The sequence below is a fragment of the Danio rerio genome, chromosome 17 (genome assembly GCF_052040795.2).
Source record: "Danio rerio strain M-AB ecotype USA chromosome 17, GRCz13ab, whole genome shotgun sequence".
NCBI classification, from domain to species: Eukaryota; Metazoa; Chordata; class Actinopteri; order Cypriniformes; family Danionidae; genus Danio; species Danio rerio.
The window spans coordinates 39,624,283-39,641,435 of NC_141037.1; the positions used below are offsets into that span (position 1 = coordinate 39,624,283).

The 17,153-nt window shown below is 34.6% G+C and overlaps 1 protein-coding gene across 2 annotated transcripts in view; it reads left to right on the plus strand.

The window, feature by feature from the left end:
* The window catches only part of plekhh1 (pleckstrin homology, MyTH4 and FERM domain containing H1), a 90,676-nt gene that overhangs the window by 31,039 nt on the left and 42,484 nt on the right, over positions 1-17,153 (plus strand). Inside the window, exons 3-12 of one of the 2 annotated variants that reach the window (NM_001077519.3) lie at positions 2,214-2,276; positions 4,849-4,998; positions 5,093-5,176; positions 6,066-6,147; positions 6,221-6,364; positions 6,677-7,476; positions 9,691-9,769; positions 15,587-15,678; positions 15,776-15,923; positions 16,258-16,394. In NM_001077519.3, the coding sequence (NP_001070987.2) occupies positions 2,214-2,276; positions 4,849-4,998; positions 5,093-5,176; positions 6,066-6,147; positions 6,221-6,364; positions 6,677-7,476; positions 9,691-9,769; positions 15,587-15,678; positions 15,776-15,923; positions 16,258-16,394 (1,779 nt within the window). Of the gene's footprint in view, positions 1-2,213; positions 2,277-4,848; positions 4,999-5,092; positions 5,177-6,065; positions 6,148-6,220; positions 6,365-6,676; positions 7,477-9,690; positions 9,770-13,322; positions 13,402-15,552; positions 15,679-15,775; positions 15,924-16,257; positions 16,395-17,153 lie in introns of those variants that run through there. The other variant, XM_087289324.1, reaches the window with a different exon arrangement.

Consider the following 17,153-nt stretch of genomic DNA (forward strand, 5'->3'; position numbering starts at 1 on the left):
TAATGTTGCATACTTTTGTGAGCAGTGAAGAGTGTTTTACAAAATTTCCGCCAGCTTCATGACAGGATCATATGCGTATAAATTAGTTCTTGCTCTCATGTGAATGTTGATGAATTCAGGTTATTCTAAATGAAGAAGTGTACTCTCGCAGTTAGTCATTTTCATGAGATTTCCACACAGGCTTTTTTGTAAACGTTCCATCTACAGTAAATATGCAGCGATAGAACATAGTTTTTATGCATTTAAACAACCATTTGGATCACTTGTTTATTCAGGTTCTTAAATAATAACAATGTGTTAAAGCATTTAAATTTCTAAGGGCAATGAGATAATTTGTTTTTTATATGGGTGATTTACATTGGTAAATATTATCCTAGATGAAAATTTAAGGATTAGTTCACCCAAAAATTTAGGTTTTGTTATTAATTACTCTCCCTCACATTGTTTCAATCCCCTGAGACAGGGTTTCTGCAGGTTTCACAAAGTCAAATTCAAGATTTTTTAAAGAACTTTTAAGACCATTATGAATTAAATTTTAGAGTTTTACAAGGCAAAATGCTATGGATTTTTTTGGAATAGCCAGTGTAATATTTTTTTTACTTGTTTAAATTAAATTAAAATTTAGTTATTTCTTAGCCACATGTTTTAAACAATTGTGTCAAAACATAGTTAAATAGAGACATTTTCTATTACAATAAATTGTTAAAGCAATAATAAACCTAATTTATTCACAACATACATTTATGCATAAATACATGCAGAACTTTGAGATGTTATTTTAAGCATGTAAGGAAGAAAAGTAAACCATATTGATAAATAGTGTTCATCAATTTTACTTTTGGTAAAAGTTTTTTAGATGGTTTGTTGGTTGTAGCGATTGGGTAGCTTTACATGGACAAAGGAAAATTAAGACCTGTTTATAAGTATTTAAGACATACAACACCACCTTTCAGTAAATTTAAGACTTTTTAAGGCCTAAGTTTTAGTTTTTTTGACTTTTTAAGAACCCTGCTGAGACCTTTGTTTATCTTTAGAACTCAAAATTAGATGAAATATTAGAGATCTCTCTTTCCACACATCAGTAGATGTTCAAAGATGTCCAAAAACATTCCCTGTGACTTCAGTTGCTCAAATGTTATCATACAAAGCTCCAAGAACACTTTTGCATACATGAGGGTGCAAAATTAATAACAGAATTTATATTCAAGCAAAAATAAAACGTCATGATTTCTGCATCACTTTAATTAAAATTTAATTCAAGTTGTCTTGTTATAAGTGTTTCCTGACCAAAATAAACAGCTCAAGATGCATATTTACTAAATAAAAGCACATAAACAGGTACATACAACAGTAACATAATAACAAATCAAAAACAAATAAAAAATAAGTAAAACAAGAATCTGAATCAGCAAGAGGTGTGTTTACATGGACGAAATCTTGGTCTTGGTGGTGATGAAAGCTTCCAATACGAAAAGTACAATCATAGACCTAAATAGACAATAACAAATAAATAACAATAGAAATAAAAAGTCAAGAAAAAGAAAATATGCAAAGATAAAAGGAGCAAAACAAAAATACAAATATTTACAAACTAAACATATTGATGTAGTCACAATAAACTGATGCAAAACAAAATGTCAAACAAAATGGAAACAAAGTGAAACAAAATAGAAACAACTACAAGCTACACCCAAGAATAACACCATCTCATTTAACAAAGTAAAAATAAAACAAACCTGAGAAAAAAAAAAACAAAGTGAAAAAAAAATTGTTATAAACTACACTTAAAGGTAAACAAGTCAAAACAAAGCAAAATCACTTTGCTTTCAGTATGTTCTGAAAAATTAAAATGTGATGCAAAAAACCCAACAGCGTTCATGATGTAGGACTGTGTGGCTTGTTTACAAGGATGTGCCTTAAGGCTTTTCGCCGTGCTGTCAAACCAACATGCAGGTCTTGTTGATAAGCGTAGTGGTTTGTGTCATGAGCATGTCCAAACCCGCAGCTGTACAATATGCCCTGAGTATTTAGAACCGGATTATGATCAAAATCAGTTAGGCATGAAAGATAACAACACTCCAAATCAGATATACAGTACAGTAGATTGTTCTTATAGTTTATCTCACACTTTTAGTTTATATAACCAACACACACACATATACATCCACAGCCTTAACCGAGCAATCCGTGATCCTGTCTGTTTCTTTCTGTAGATGCAGGAGCTGGAACAGAGAGTCATAGAGGCTGACCAGAGAGCAGAGAGCGCCGAAAAGCAGGTATTGCTATTGAAAACAATGTTGTCTCTTTCAGAATTCATCTGTATTTGAATGTTTTTTAACCCTTTAACTTGCACTCTAAGAATGTTTTGGACAAGTTATTTCTTTGATTAAATTGAGTCACCCAAAGCAAATGTTTGTTTGTTTGTTTGTTTGTTTGTTTGTTTGTTTGTTGTAATGAAAACCTACAAAAGGTCAACAGACAGTTACAATACAATTATATGGATGAGTGATGATTTAATATATCTAGATTAATGTTTAAAAATATTGCCATGATTAAAAAAAATAATAATAATGTAATTAAATATGTATATGTGTGTGTATATATATATATATATATATATATATATATATATATATATATATATATAAATATATATATATATATAAATATATATATATATATATATATATATATAAATATATATATATATATATATATATATATATATATATATATATATATATATATATATATATATATATGTATATATATATGTATATATATATATATATATATATATATATATATATATATGACAAGACAAAAAAAGGAAGTTCGGTGCGCTTTTTATGTCGCTAGGCAAAGACTGAATTGGCTTGGTATTGTGCGAGAGTGTTGCTGTTGATATTGTTATAATTTAAATATTTAAAAATATCGTGAAATATTAACCAGCGGTTAAAACGCGAGACATGCAGATTGCATTAGCAGCTCGCAAAACGCTCACGGACGTTAGTAAATCATTCAAAAAAAAGTGCCTCTCAATGCAAAAAGTGTGTTAGATGCGATCGGTCCCATAATGGGGTCACACACTGGAAGCGCCGCTCAGGGACATGCCACGCCACGCATCGCCATGCAGCGCCATGCATTTTAGAATTCTAAACTTAGATTTCTATCACGCTACGCACACCGGTACCACAAGTCGGCATCTGTTCGTGTCGCCCAGCTACGACTCAGGACACTGTTCTTATTTCTGCTGCATCACAGAGCGTCATCTGAATAGTTTCATTTTAAATAACATGCGAATGTGTACGTCTGGTGTGTGATACTTCCAACTGCCATGTGCGCGGTGCATTTGGTGTGCGACTCACTTTATATGCTGACGCTTATGCGCACCTCTCCAAAAATGTATCTACACGTCGCGACAACAAATAGCACAAGCAAGATTGGCCAGCTTGGTATCATTGATGAGTGTCTGCAAGTTTCAAGTCCTGTTCAATTTGTACAGTGTTCCTCAAAGTATGTGTATATTACTGGTCAAAACAGAATAACTTGAGTCAAATGACTGAGAACAAAGTAGCTGGGTGTTTTCCATCACCTGGTGTTATTGTTATTGAGCTTTTTGAGTAATGTAATAGTCAAATTTCAAATATATATATAAAGCTTAATATGAATAATGGGAGATGGAAATACATTAGCCGAATTATCTCTGATGTAGCAAACATTTCACCCACATGACTCCATTCAATATGGCGAATGCAGCCTAGTCTACTAGTACAGGAACCAATTGTTGATCACTAAAGACTGAGGATTATCAGATGTGAGTTTCTGCAGATTTTGTGTGATTCGAATGTTTAGAAATAAGACTAAAGAGACAGTTGTTGTTTAATTTTATTTATTTTTATTCATTACTAATATGAAATTTTATCGTAAGCTTACAATTTTGGCGTTATTGATGTTTCCCCATTAAAACAGAATGCCGAGCAAATGGCTGCCGAGTGAAATGACTTGCCTTAAAGGGACTTTGCTCCATTATGCTTGCTTTGTTTACTGTTGGTTACTAGGTTACCAATTCTACAGCCAGCTTCTCTAATGCTGGGATCACACAAAGAGCATAGAATCACCAAGAGGCGACACTCTAGTGCAATTTGGGAAACAACCACTAGATTTTGGAATGAAAACTCCAAGAGAATAGCAGCATATTATAAGTCTGTAAAATAAACTATTAAAAGTGCTGATGATTGCGATAGTAAGTGTTGTATTGTCGTCTTTTTGGTTGTATCTCAGCTTTAATGCGCTTTTTTAATTAATAAATTAAAAACAAAGCAGCTGCTTGCCATCGCGACAGCAATAAGAGCCAATGGACAGCCGATCGCTTTCACTCCAAAATGGCGGAATCCGGGGCTGTTGATGAAATGTTTTATTGAGTGTCGCCTCTTGGTTATTCTAAGCTATTTGCCAATAGTGTATTTGTCTAAAATGCATCTTCAGAGCACATTCAAATAATTTAACTTAAGCAGAAAACTTTTCTTGAGGTTGAAAAAAACATCCTGTGAGTAAACTAGAGGACGTGACACAGTGCTTCAGCTTTGATGTAAAACCAGCATAACTTTTTTTTTTTTTTTTTTGCGAGCTTTAAATAGATTCACTTAACGTTAGGATTAATCCAGCTGTTGACATTACTTTCACAAATCATTAAAGCATCTTTACATGTTCAGAAGGTGCAAGGTATAATAACAGCTTTTAATAGCGAATATTATCACGCAACATGCCACTTCGTTTAATGTCAGTAAAGAGCTGATTAGCTTAGTAAGAAATTCTCCTTTATCTTAATCACAAATGCCTTTCTAGGTCCATATTATGGAGGAGAAACTGAAGTCTGCGAACATGCAGCCTAGCGAAACAGAAAACTCACTGTACAGGAGCTATCAAGAGCTGAGCAATCAAATCCAGGAGAAAGACCTGATCGTAAAGAGACTGGAAGGACAGCTGGAGAAACAGGTGAGGAAAAGACCTCACAGAGAAAAGAGATGGCCATTAAACGCTCACTTACAGATTCAGGGAAATGTTGTTCAACTGAACTTCTTATCTGCAGAACTTGGTTCGAGCCCAAGAGGCCAAGATTATTGAAGAGAAGGCTGCCAAAATAAAGGACTGGGTCACGTTTAAGTTACGAGAGGTGAGTTAAAATGTGGAAGGTCTGTGGATGAAATGAAATGAAAATACTAAAATTACATTCAATTATAAAATAAAAAGGAATTATAAAAAGTAAAAAAATAAAATAAAAAGATAAAATATTGAAAAATGAATAAAAGTAAATAATAAAATGAAATATTAAATAATAAAATAAAATTATATAAATTAAATAAAAAATATTAACAAAGGCATAAAATAAATTGATAAAATAAAGTGAAATAATAAAATAAGTTATGAAAAATTCAATAATCTAATAAAATAAATCAAAATAATAAAAATGTATAATAAATAATAAAATAAAACATTGTATAATAAATAAAAGGAAATAATAAAATGAGATATTAAATAATAACTAAAACAAAATAATAAAATGACATAAATTATAAAAATAACAAAATAAAGGCAAAAAATAAACTAATAAAATAAAATGAAATAATAACACAAAATATGAAAAATTAAATAATACAATAAAATGAAATAATAAAAAAATAAATAATTAAGTGAAATATTAAATAATAAGTAAAAGGAAATAATAAAACAAAAAACAAAACAAAAAAAACTTAATAATAAAATAAAATAGAATAATAAAATGAAATAGATATAATTAAAGTAAAGTGATAAAATAAATTGCTAAAATAAAATATTAAAATAAAATATGAAATATGAATTATTATAATAAAATTAAATTAGAGGATAAAATTAAATGATAAACGAAAATAATACAATTAAATTAAATCATAAAATAAAATAAATTATAAAACAAAGTAAAATGATTAAATGAAGTGAAATTAATTTAAGGTAAATTATGAAATTATGAAATGAAATGAAAAATAGTGTCTATGTCTTCCTGTTTTTTTTTTTTTTTTTTTTAGATGGAAACAGAGAACCAACAGTTGAAGAAGGCCAACCTGAAGCAAACTGAGCAGATCCTGATGCTACAAGACAAGCTTCAGAGTAAACGCAGCTCTTTTCCTGTTTTTGTTTTTTTTGCCATTTGTTCTTGCCCATCTTACTGTGTTTCTGTCAGCTCTTCTGGAGAGGCCCATGTCTCCTGCGGTGGACACTCACCTAGTCCCCTCCAGTCCACTCCACCCTCCAAGCTGCCCTGGTACACCCCCTGCACAGGAAGACTGCTGGAGACTGACAGGTTGTCGCTTGAACAGCTCTGCAGGTACATCAGCATCTCCTGCTTTTTAGGTTTATTTTATTTTATTTTATTTTATTTTATTTTATTTTAGTTTAGTTTTTTTATTTTATTTTATTTTATATAGTTTTATTTTATTTAGTTTTAATTATTTTATTGAATTATTTTTTGTTTTACTTTATTTTATTTAGTTTTATTTTATTTTATTCCCTAATACTAATGCAATAATAAGCAGAGAGTAAATAACAAACAACTGAGAAATTTCCAATAAATTTCTTTCATTTTATGCAATTATTTGGAAATTTTTATCTGAATATTTCTATCTATTTTAAATTGCAGATAGCAAAAGGAAAATCACAGAGGGCTGTGATTCTGCGTTTCACAGTGCGTCTTTACTTCCCATGTTACAAGACAAAGCAGACTCTCCTAAATCTAGTCAAGATGGAGTAGACGCCACAAGCACAGTTAAGGAGAGTGCAGAGGGGGTGGAGCCTTCTTTTGGAGTGATGCGTGACAGGGCAATGGGTGGTGCCTCAGACAGAGACCACTCCTCTGATGAACTCAACAGCAAATTTCGCTCCCAGTGCCTCCGTTCTTCCTCCTCATCCTCTTCCTCCTCCTCTTCAGCATATGAAACTCCCGGTCCTGGTGGCTTTGATACTCCAACCCCGACTCCTAAAAGCCCCCCGCCTGTGTCCCTCTCACCTCCATTAATACGCCTCCCTCTGTCGTGCCCCTTCCCTCTGGCCTTACCCCTGGGCACCAGCATGACCCTGCCCAAAGTTCGCACTCCTCTAACACCCCGGGACAGTATTCAGCTTGTGAAGAAGCATCATAGTCAGCCACAGCCCGGTTTAGAGCGCCTCCATCAGGTCAACGTCAGCATTGACATTGGAAACTGCGGGTCTCCATCGTGCCACAGTCTCGTCCCGGGTTCAGCTCCCTCACATGGGCTCGAAGAGACAGACATTGATGAAGGAACTCCCGAAAGCATGGAGGTTGTTGTGGAGGGGTCTGAGATTACAGAAGCTCAGCCCATTGTTGGAGACTTGCTTGATGGGTTGACCAAGGAGCTTGAGATGATGGACCCAGAAGCTCTTAAACCACCTACACCACCTCTGCACCGATTCCCCTCTTGGGTAAGATGACAGAATTATTCGGCTCGTTTTTCAAATTATTCTGCATGTTGAACACAGATGTGGCTAAAACTGTATTTTGAGGGCCTCCATTAGTCATACCTGTTCATATCAGGTATTAAAAGGATAAATCACCCAAAATTGAACATTGTCTTGTATTATTATTTACTTACCCTTCACGTTTTTCAAAACCAAACTTAATTTCTTTCTTCTGTTGAACACAAAACCAGATATTTAAACAAAAGCTATTTGCTGGGACCCGCTGAACAAAGTGGTTCTCAATTCTGGTCATCATTTTGTATGGCTGCGTCCAAAATCGCCTACTGCATTTAAATTTAAATGTACTACTCAACCATTATAATGACCTACCCGCATCAGTTGCATTGCTTCACTCCCATTCATGAATTCTCTGGAGGTGCATCATGGGATAGCGTAGCGTGCATTGGATGAGCACTTCAATCTTATCAGAAGTAGTGGGCCATTCAGGTACTTCTCGCATACTGTTTTTGCAGTCTATGAATTTGGACATACAGTACTACTCGGCAAGTATAGGAGTATGCAATTTCGGACACAGTCTATAGCCCCTTTCACACAGTGATACCGGTAAATTTCTGGAAAATTTCCGGAACGACTTTACCGGTATATTCAAAAAAGCGCTGTTCACACAGGCGAGGACGTTACGGAAATTTTTCGGTAAAGAGCATTCACATATCCATTCCAAAATACCGGTAAATTCTGACATCATTCACAACAAATGAGCTTTAAACGGCTGCGCTTGTATTTGTAAACATTTGACTAAATTACAAACTCTGTGGATGATCAATATTGTGAACAACTTTCGCAGGATCACTTTCGCATGTCGAGATGTTCATAATATGTGCGTGTGCAGGCGCTCACAGGCTGTTTCACAGGCACACGCAAAGCTTGAAGGTAAACAAACAGCGGCTTATCATAAGCATCTCATCGATGATTATTTACACAGTTGGTATTAAGAAGAACATATAAATTATGATCTGACTAACTTCTAGCAGCTAAATTTGTCTGGAGAAATATTCAAAGGCTTTTATTCTCACAAACCGCGCGGATGTAAATGCGTCTGACTGTTGTGATTGGCTAAAGCAGACGTCTCACGTCAGCACGTTCTAGACGTGCACGCGCTTATTACGGCAATCTTCCATCTGCATTCACACAGCGCAGCATTCCGGCAAATTGCCGGTAATGTTACAACTTCTCTTTCCGGAAAATAGCCGACGAATTTTCCGGAAAGGTCTGTATGTGTGAAAGGGGCTTAAGTCTTCCTTACTTAACACACCTGATTCAGATCATTAGCTTGTTAACAGAGAGATCCATGAACTGATCCATGAACTACTACTGCTACTACTACAATCAAGGTGTGCAGCAAGGACCCGAATTTAGAACCACTGCTTTAACACATATTATTTTACTCTCAGCCATCTTTGAAATACCTCTCAGGCTTGCAATTGCCTATCTCTTGAATGTGGAAACATCAAATCTTCCAAAACTCTTTGCCAAGCTTCAATTGAAAAGTTTTTGGGTGTTCATGTAGTCGTCATGTTTATGTTTTCAGAGGCAGGAATTCATGAGGTCAATAAATTTTTGTAACTTGTGTTTCATACAGATTACAAAACCAAAGAACATTTATTTTTCAAGTGTAGTTGGTTCATTTAGATTCAAGCTTTATGTAGATATATTTTTATGTCTGAGAGGAAAGCATTCGCTGAGATTCCACCACATTTGTTGACAGTAGAGGGTTCATAACATAAAGCTGCAGAAACCGTCGTGAAGAGTCCCTCACCCGAAGAATCAACAGTCTATATCGATTAATCACATTTGACTGGATTGCTCTTGTGGTTTGGTTGCACATTTAGTCAAATGTATTCAATCAGCTGCTAAAAGGTCCCATCATAAGACCTCATGTGTTTAGATAACCTACTGTGATTAGATGCACTGGCATTCATTTTGTTTTGCCCTGCCTGCAACTAAAAGTGCAAAAAGCTGCTGACTTAACAGCTAATTCATTGTTGTGTGAACTATTCCTTTAAGCAACTACTTAGATTTGCAAAGAAAAGCAATAAACAGGAAAGCACTTATCATTTTTGCAAGCAGAACCCAGCAACCCAGAATATCCTATCACACTATGGTGGCAATTTTTGTATGATACTTCTAGTGTCATTTTCATATTTCTGTGTTTTCCAGGAGAGCCGGATCTATGCTGTGGCTAAATTAGGAATGAGAGTCTCAGAAGCGTGTCTTGGAGCCAAGACTATTGGTAGAGGTCAGTCAACCAATCCGCAACCATCACTCTATAGCCCAGTTTACAACTAGCATTAGACTGATATTTCTAAATACAGAGGTAACCTATGTTATTTTGACCTTGTTCACTTTTGAAGTTGAAAATTCATTTGTCCAGAGGTGTGTTTCCGAAAACCATCGTTAGCCAACTGAGGTTGCAAGTTCCTTTGTTACAAACATAGTCAGTTGATTTAATGTTTCCAAAATCCGTCATTCCAACGAACATTCACAAACTGCGTCGCAAACTTGTACGCTTGCAAATAAACCTTTAGAGCTGTAGTTAAGCATTGTTCCTGGTTGTGTTCTATTCCCAGTTATCCCTCCTATGCCCTATTCATTTAGATTGTTCCAACATTTAAACTCGGAATGATTAAAAAAACGCCACAGCGGAATGAACCGCCAACTTATACATTTCATGTTTAACGCAACAGATGCACTTCCAGCCACCACCCATCAAACCGGAGTACCCAGAGGAAACCCACGAACATGGGGAGAACACTGACCCTATATGCGCCATTTACATATATTTCAGTTAATATAAAAAACAAGTGCATGTTTTTATTGAAACTTAGGTTGAATTTATTTTTAAGCGTGAGTGTAAAACAATATATATTTATACAAAAATATATGGTCATTTTCTCTCAAGTAGTTGTTACTCCACCCAGTTTATAGCATCATTATGGAGGTTTTATGGTGGTGCAAACAATGAATCTGCGACAGAGAAACTACGATTTTGTGGAAACACTGGTCACTACATCGTTTATTTCTCAAACAATGCATCGTACTATGATAGTTCGGCCATTAGTTATGTCATTGTTTGGGAAACGCACCCCGGATTGGTAGTTTGAATGCTCAGATGGTCAAATGGGTTTGAACAGCACCAATAAACTTACTTTCTACATGTTGATGTGATTGTCAAGAGGCATGTTGTGAAAAACTACACCATGACAAAATGTTCATTGCACAGGACTTCATGTATTACGAACAAAATCATAGCCGCTGTTCACATCCACTTTATTCTAATGCGTTCAATAACACTGTTTCATTCATTCAATAGTACTCATGAGTCACTCTCAAAATGATTAGCAGCGCTCCTTTAAAAGTGATGTAGAGCGTGGTGAAATAAGAGAGAAGAGACTGAACCCAAACAAACAGATATATAAAGGAAGATGAACAACATAAGATGACATTTCACACTGTGCAACCTTATCAATCTCTCAGACAGTTCTGGAGGAGTTTTGAAGTTTTTTGTCCAGTTCTTGCCGGATCATTTCAGTCAGGATGGACTCTGGACTCTGACAGGAGACTTTTGCAACACCTTGATTTTTATTTTTTTTTTATTCGTGTTCAGCTGTTCTGGGAAGGTGGAGCTGATTTTCTAGTATGCATGGGACCAATTGTTGCATGATCCCATTTTGGCTCAGCTTGAGCTGTCAGACGGGGATTGTGTTCACACATACGAAGGCTCCCAACCAACAAACTACTAAATCCTTTGCTAATGTTCTGGGGTGCGTTTACGAAAACCGTTCGTAACAAAGGTCTGTCGCTACAAACAGTTCATTGATTTGCTGTTTCCTAAATCTATTGTTCCATGAACATTCACAAACTGCGTCGCAAACTTGTACGCTTGCAAATAAACCTTTAGAGCTGCAGTTAGAAGCATAGTTCATATCTGTGTTCTATTCCCAGTTATCCCCCCGGTTCCTTTCAGAAGTTCCAACATTTAAACTTGGAATGGTTTAAAAAAACATTAAAGTCATCTCTTATACGTTTAATTTCCTTTCAAAGTATTTTTAACCGTTCCCTTTGTAATGCACTTATGCAAGACATTTATGCCATTTTGGACGCAGCTGTGGCTCATGACGTAAGCTATTATTTAAAAGAGGACTTTACGCTACATCTCCAAAGCTTGTGAAAACAAAATTATATAGCATATGTTAATGATTTTAATTTTTAGTAGGCTATCTATTAGGAAATGTATCTGTACTGTTTATTGCATGGGCCTGTTGGTTAGAACATTTCTGCAGTGGTTTAGATGTGACAAAGTTGTCAAAGTACACTTTAAATAAATAAATAAATAAACAATATCCTATTTAATAATAATAATAATATTTATAATAATACATTATTTTATATGATTTTTTTCATCTCTTAATAAATATCCTACTGTAAATTACAACCATTAACAAATATGATTTACATATGAGATTAGAATACTGTACGTGTCAACTTACACTTTTTTTGTGTTTCAGAATAGAATATTGAATATTCTTAACAATATTTGTAAAGGAAACATAGGCCCAATTAATATGGAAAATGAGTGCATGTACTTACCAAACTAATTTTGTTTTTAGTCAGATTTTTTTTTTAATTGAAACAATATAATTAAATATTCATCAAAGGCAGCAACACCAAAGCTCCAAAAATACAAATTTATTCAATTAAAAAAGCTGACACAAAGCATGTAACGTTTCGAGCCACACAGCTCTTCATCAGAAAGTGTTCATCACAATCAGGTGCTCTTTTTTTTTTGTACACTTCCGGATAACATGATATCCTCTCGCAGATATGTCCACATATAGATACATACATATGTAAACATACATACACAATCATTTAAATACACATATACTGTACATACATATAAATACATACATACATACATACACACTTGTTCATAAATATAGCTTAGATATTTCAAGTGAGAATCCAAAAAAAATAAACCATAATATTACATCACAAACTATAAGAAAGAAAAGAATGTACCAGGAGACACCAGACAATACAACAAAATATAGCCAAAAACCTTTAAACCAAACACCTAATTACACTTTCATTAATTCATTATTCATTCATTTTCTTTTCGGCAATATAATTGACAAAAATAAATTATGGGAATTTTCTTTAAACAAGTTATTACTCCACCCCTTTTAGAACGGCATTATGGACATTTTACTTTATGACTAAAGTAATTCAAACGATGGATCTGCGACAAGGCAACTACAGTTAAACACTCGTCACTAGATCGTTCTTTTCCCAAACGATGCATCGTACTATGATAGTTAATACGCCGTTGTTTGGGAAACAAACCCCTGTTCAGTGATTTGATTAGTGAATGTTTAGTGCTATATTTTGTTGTTCATATTTTTAAAAAAATGAAAACCTGCAAAAATCAAGTCCTGATTTGGAGAAATTAGAATTTTATAAGGATGTCTTAAGTGCTCACAGGAGACTGATGTTAATACCAGGTGAACAACTATAATGTTTCAAGTCTGACCACTTGTTTTCAGATCACTGCAAACGAATGTTGATACCAGGTGAAATGTATCACTCAGTATTGGTCTGTCACCAAAATCTTTCTGGCAGCTCCTGCAGCTTATGTTAGTACTGTCATATGAACAGATGCTTTCAGATCTGTCAATTAGAAGTCAGGACTCGTTTGATGTCACTTCCTCTCACCTAAGGGGAGCACACCTGTGCAGGTGTGTTCTGCGCTCATTGAGTCTTCAAGAGGCTTTTAGAGGAGGTCTGACTTTGTGAGTAAAGGGTGAGAATGGAAACCCTGCTTTTCAATCAGCCGTGATGAAAGGATAAACCCAGCGTGTAATTATCTCAGCGAGTGTTTTACTCCTCTCCATCTCAGCTCAGTCATAAAAGTCAGTGGAACTGTGGTTCTGTACTGCAGTGAAAACCTACTTTTCATGCTGTTTCCATCGAAAGTCCAGTGGTAAAACATGACAGATTTACAACCAGCAAGTTTCAGGCTGAAAAGTTAATTTTTGCAAATGCACAAACCCAAACATTAAAACAACTGTAACACTTTAGATTAATGGTCCATTAGTTAATGCTTGGCAATGTATTTACTAACATGAAAAAACAATTAGTAATACATTTATTATTGTATTTTTTGTCAACTTTGTTAATGTTAGAATTAACATTAACATTTTTAAGTTAAATTAAGTTAGTTCATGTTAACCAATGCTGCATTAACTAATCTTAATAAGGACATCTTTTGGATTGAACACATTAGTTAATGTTAAACTATGATTAATAAATGGTTTACAAGATTATTCATACTTAGTTAATTTTAACGATTAACTAATATTCCCTAATGGACCATTATTCTAAAGTGTTACCAAAAACCTAGTTCATTTGGACTACAGATGCAGTTTGCATTTTTGTTTAAGATCAAACATTTTTACCTAAAAATAGCTGAATGCTCTGTTTTCTTTAAAACTGCTTCTTTTATACCTGTAGGGTCTTTTAAAATTTTTATGGTTGCTCTCTGAGCTTGCTATTTAGATTGCTTTTTAGCTACTGTTACTAGTAGTTTTTAGTCATTCAAATTTTTCAGTGGCTGTCATATTGATTATGATTTAAAGTGATTAAATGATTGAATTTGTGTAGCAAAACAGATTAATTCTTAGTAATGTTAAATTATATTGGTAATGAAAGTGTTTTCTGTCTTCTGTTGTTTTAATTAAAATCTGTGGTCACTTAAATTAATTTTAATGTTAAGTCTTTCCTTGCGAATTATGCGACAATGCTTTTGTTTGGGTTTTTTAATAAATATTTTAAAATGAACTCTAAAAGTAATTAAAGACAAGGAGATTCCTTTAAATATATATATATATATATATATATATATATATATATATATATATATATATATATATATATATATATATATATATATATATATATATATATATATATATATATATATATATATATATATACACATACAGGAATCTCCTTGTCTTTAATTACTTTTAGAGTATTTGCTAAATAATTTGATAAATAATTATTAATTATATTAAATGGTTAATTAAATATATAAATGAGAACTTTAAGTGCATTTACCAAAGAATGTTTCAATTTATTAACACAATTTATAAGAAGAAATGTATTAGGAAATTGCATATTTATTATGATTTACTACTCAAAAAAAAAATAAAATAAAATAAAAAACTGGCCTAAGGATGCATATAATGTCACTTTGCTTTATATTATATTTTATAACAGCTTACAAATATTTACATTGTTAACTATTGCCGTAGTTTGGATCAAGTAAAAGAATATTCATTCATTCATTTTCTTATCAGCTTAGTCCGTTTATTAAAGGGAGGGGTTGCTACAGCGGAATGAACCGCCAACTTATCTAGCACGTTTTTACGCAGCAACCCATCTCTGGGAAACATACACAAACACTCATTCACACACACTCATACACTACGGACAATTTAGCCTACCCAATTCACCTGTGCCGCATGTCTTTGGACTGTGAGGGAAACCGGAGCACCCAGAGGAAACCCACGCGAATGCAGAGAGAACATGCAAACTCCACACAGAAACGCCAACTGAGCCGAGGCTCGAACCAGGGACCCAGCGACCTTCTTGCTGAAGCAACACCACTACCTACTGCGCCACTGCTTCGCCAGTAAAAAAATATGTCTTCCTAAACAAACAAACAAACAAAAAAACAAAAACAAATAAACAAATAGTTTAATAAATAAATAAATAAATTAATTAATTAATTATTCAATCTATTACTCTTAGTGATCCACAAGTGGTTGCATTATACCTGCTATAAATAAATAAATAAATAAATAAATAAATAAATAAATAACATGCATACAAAAATACTAAAACTCCTAATTAAATCTACAAATGCCATACTTTGCTTGTGTTTGTAAATGGAATGGCCTTATGAAATTATATTGAAGTGCCCACTCAGACCTTATGAAATTTTTACGAGTTTTGCAGGAAGTGGCCATGTGTTGTTGGTTTGTTTCTGCAGTATCCACCCAACCTCAGCACTCAACAACCGGCCCCTTCACTCACCTCATATACAAGAACATCAGTGTGCCTGTGTACTCCACACTTAAAGGGGTAAGATTACATGTATAACCAATGTGTTTATATATAATAGTAATAATTTTATTACAGAAACCTTTCAGATTATACAAAATGTTTCGTGCTCGTCTAGAAAGCGACTCAGATCAGCAGTGTTCCTCTCCCCGATGATGACTCTGGTTCAGAAGACGACAGCAGCTCATTGGCTAGCCTGCACACGTCCACGCTGGGGCCGGATAAGAAGGGCAGCACCCCTGGTAGTCCCCGTGCTGTCAAAAGAGGTGAGGAAACCTGTAAAACTACCACTTTCAGAGGCCATTCACACAGAACAAGTTTTTTCATTTAGTGGGCAATATGGCAAAAATATCATGCCACGTTTTGATTTTATTACAATTCTTTCTGATAGTAGTCCGGTAGTCTGAGCAGTGCAGCCAAACAAAGTCCCTATTTTTTAAAGAAAATCTTACAAAGTAACACAGTTTAAAATGAAAAAGAATTGTAGACACTTAGGAAAAAATAGGCGAAAATAAAAATATTTGTCTTATATATATTTTTTTATTAAATAAATAAAACAAAGAACTTCGAGTGAACATGTTAAAGTCTTTTGTCCTGCAGGTGTATCCATGTCCTCTATCAGTTCAGAGAGTGATTATGCCATTCCTCCGGATGCGTATTCATTGGATAGTGACTGCTCTGAGCCTGAACACAAGGTGCAACGAACCTCCTCCTACTCCTGTGAGAGTGTCGGCCCGGTATGTATCTGCTCTATTTTGTCTCCTCATCATCATTTCCACTCAAATTGTGTAATTTGTACATTTTAAAAATTTTCACTAGAGGCCTATGACAGAAAAATACAGTTTAAATAGTATTTAATAGTTCACAATTAGCTGATAATCAATAAAGCGTATTTGGCATGCAGTCCCGGGAGAGAGCCCTGAGCTTGTAATATCCTCGAGCTCGGGGCTCCCTCCCGTTAGAAGGGCAAGAGGGGAGTTCGAGGTCAGGTAGGTCTCGAGAACTCCCCTGCTTGTCACAGTGAGAAGTGTAAACTAAGGTTTTTTTGGGTGATAATTTGTTTTAGTCGATTAGCTATGGTTTATGTTTTTGGACGGTGGGAGGACGCCGAGGAACCCGGGGGAAACCCACGCGAACATGGGTAGAACATGTAAACTCCACACAGAAACACCAACCGGCCCGATCGGTTGGACTGGCGGTGTTCTTGCTGTGAGGCAACAGTGCTAGCCACTGGGCCACAGTATCGCCCGATCAGAAAAATGGGGGAGGAAGTAGGGGTGGAAAGGGGGTGGAGCTTCAAGACGAAAATAACTGGAGTGAAAAACTCAGGTTATTTATAATGCTTCCGTAATCATCTAATAGGGCTGATTACAGAGCTGATAAGGAGCCAGCCATGTTGATTATAAGCACGTGATCCTCTCGAAATTAGAAGTGCTTAAAGGTTCAAGAAACCCTTTAATTGTGGAGAAAACTGGATAAATTAGAGCATTTGTCAG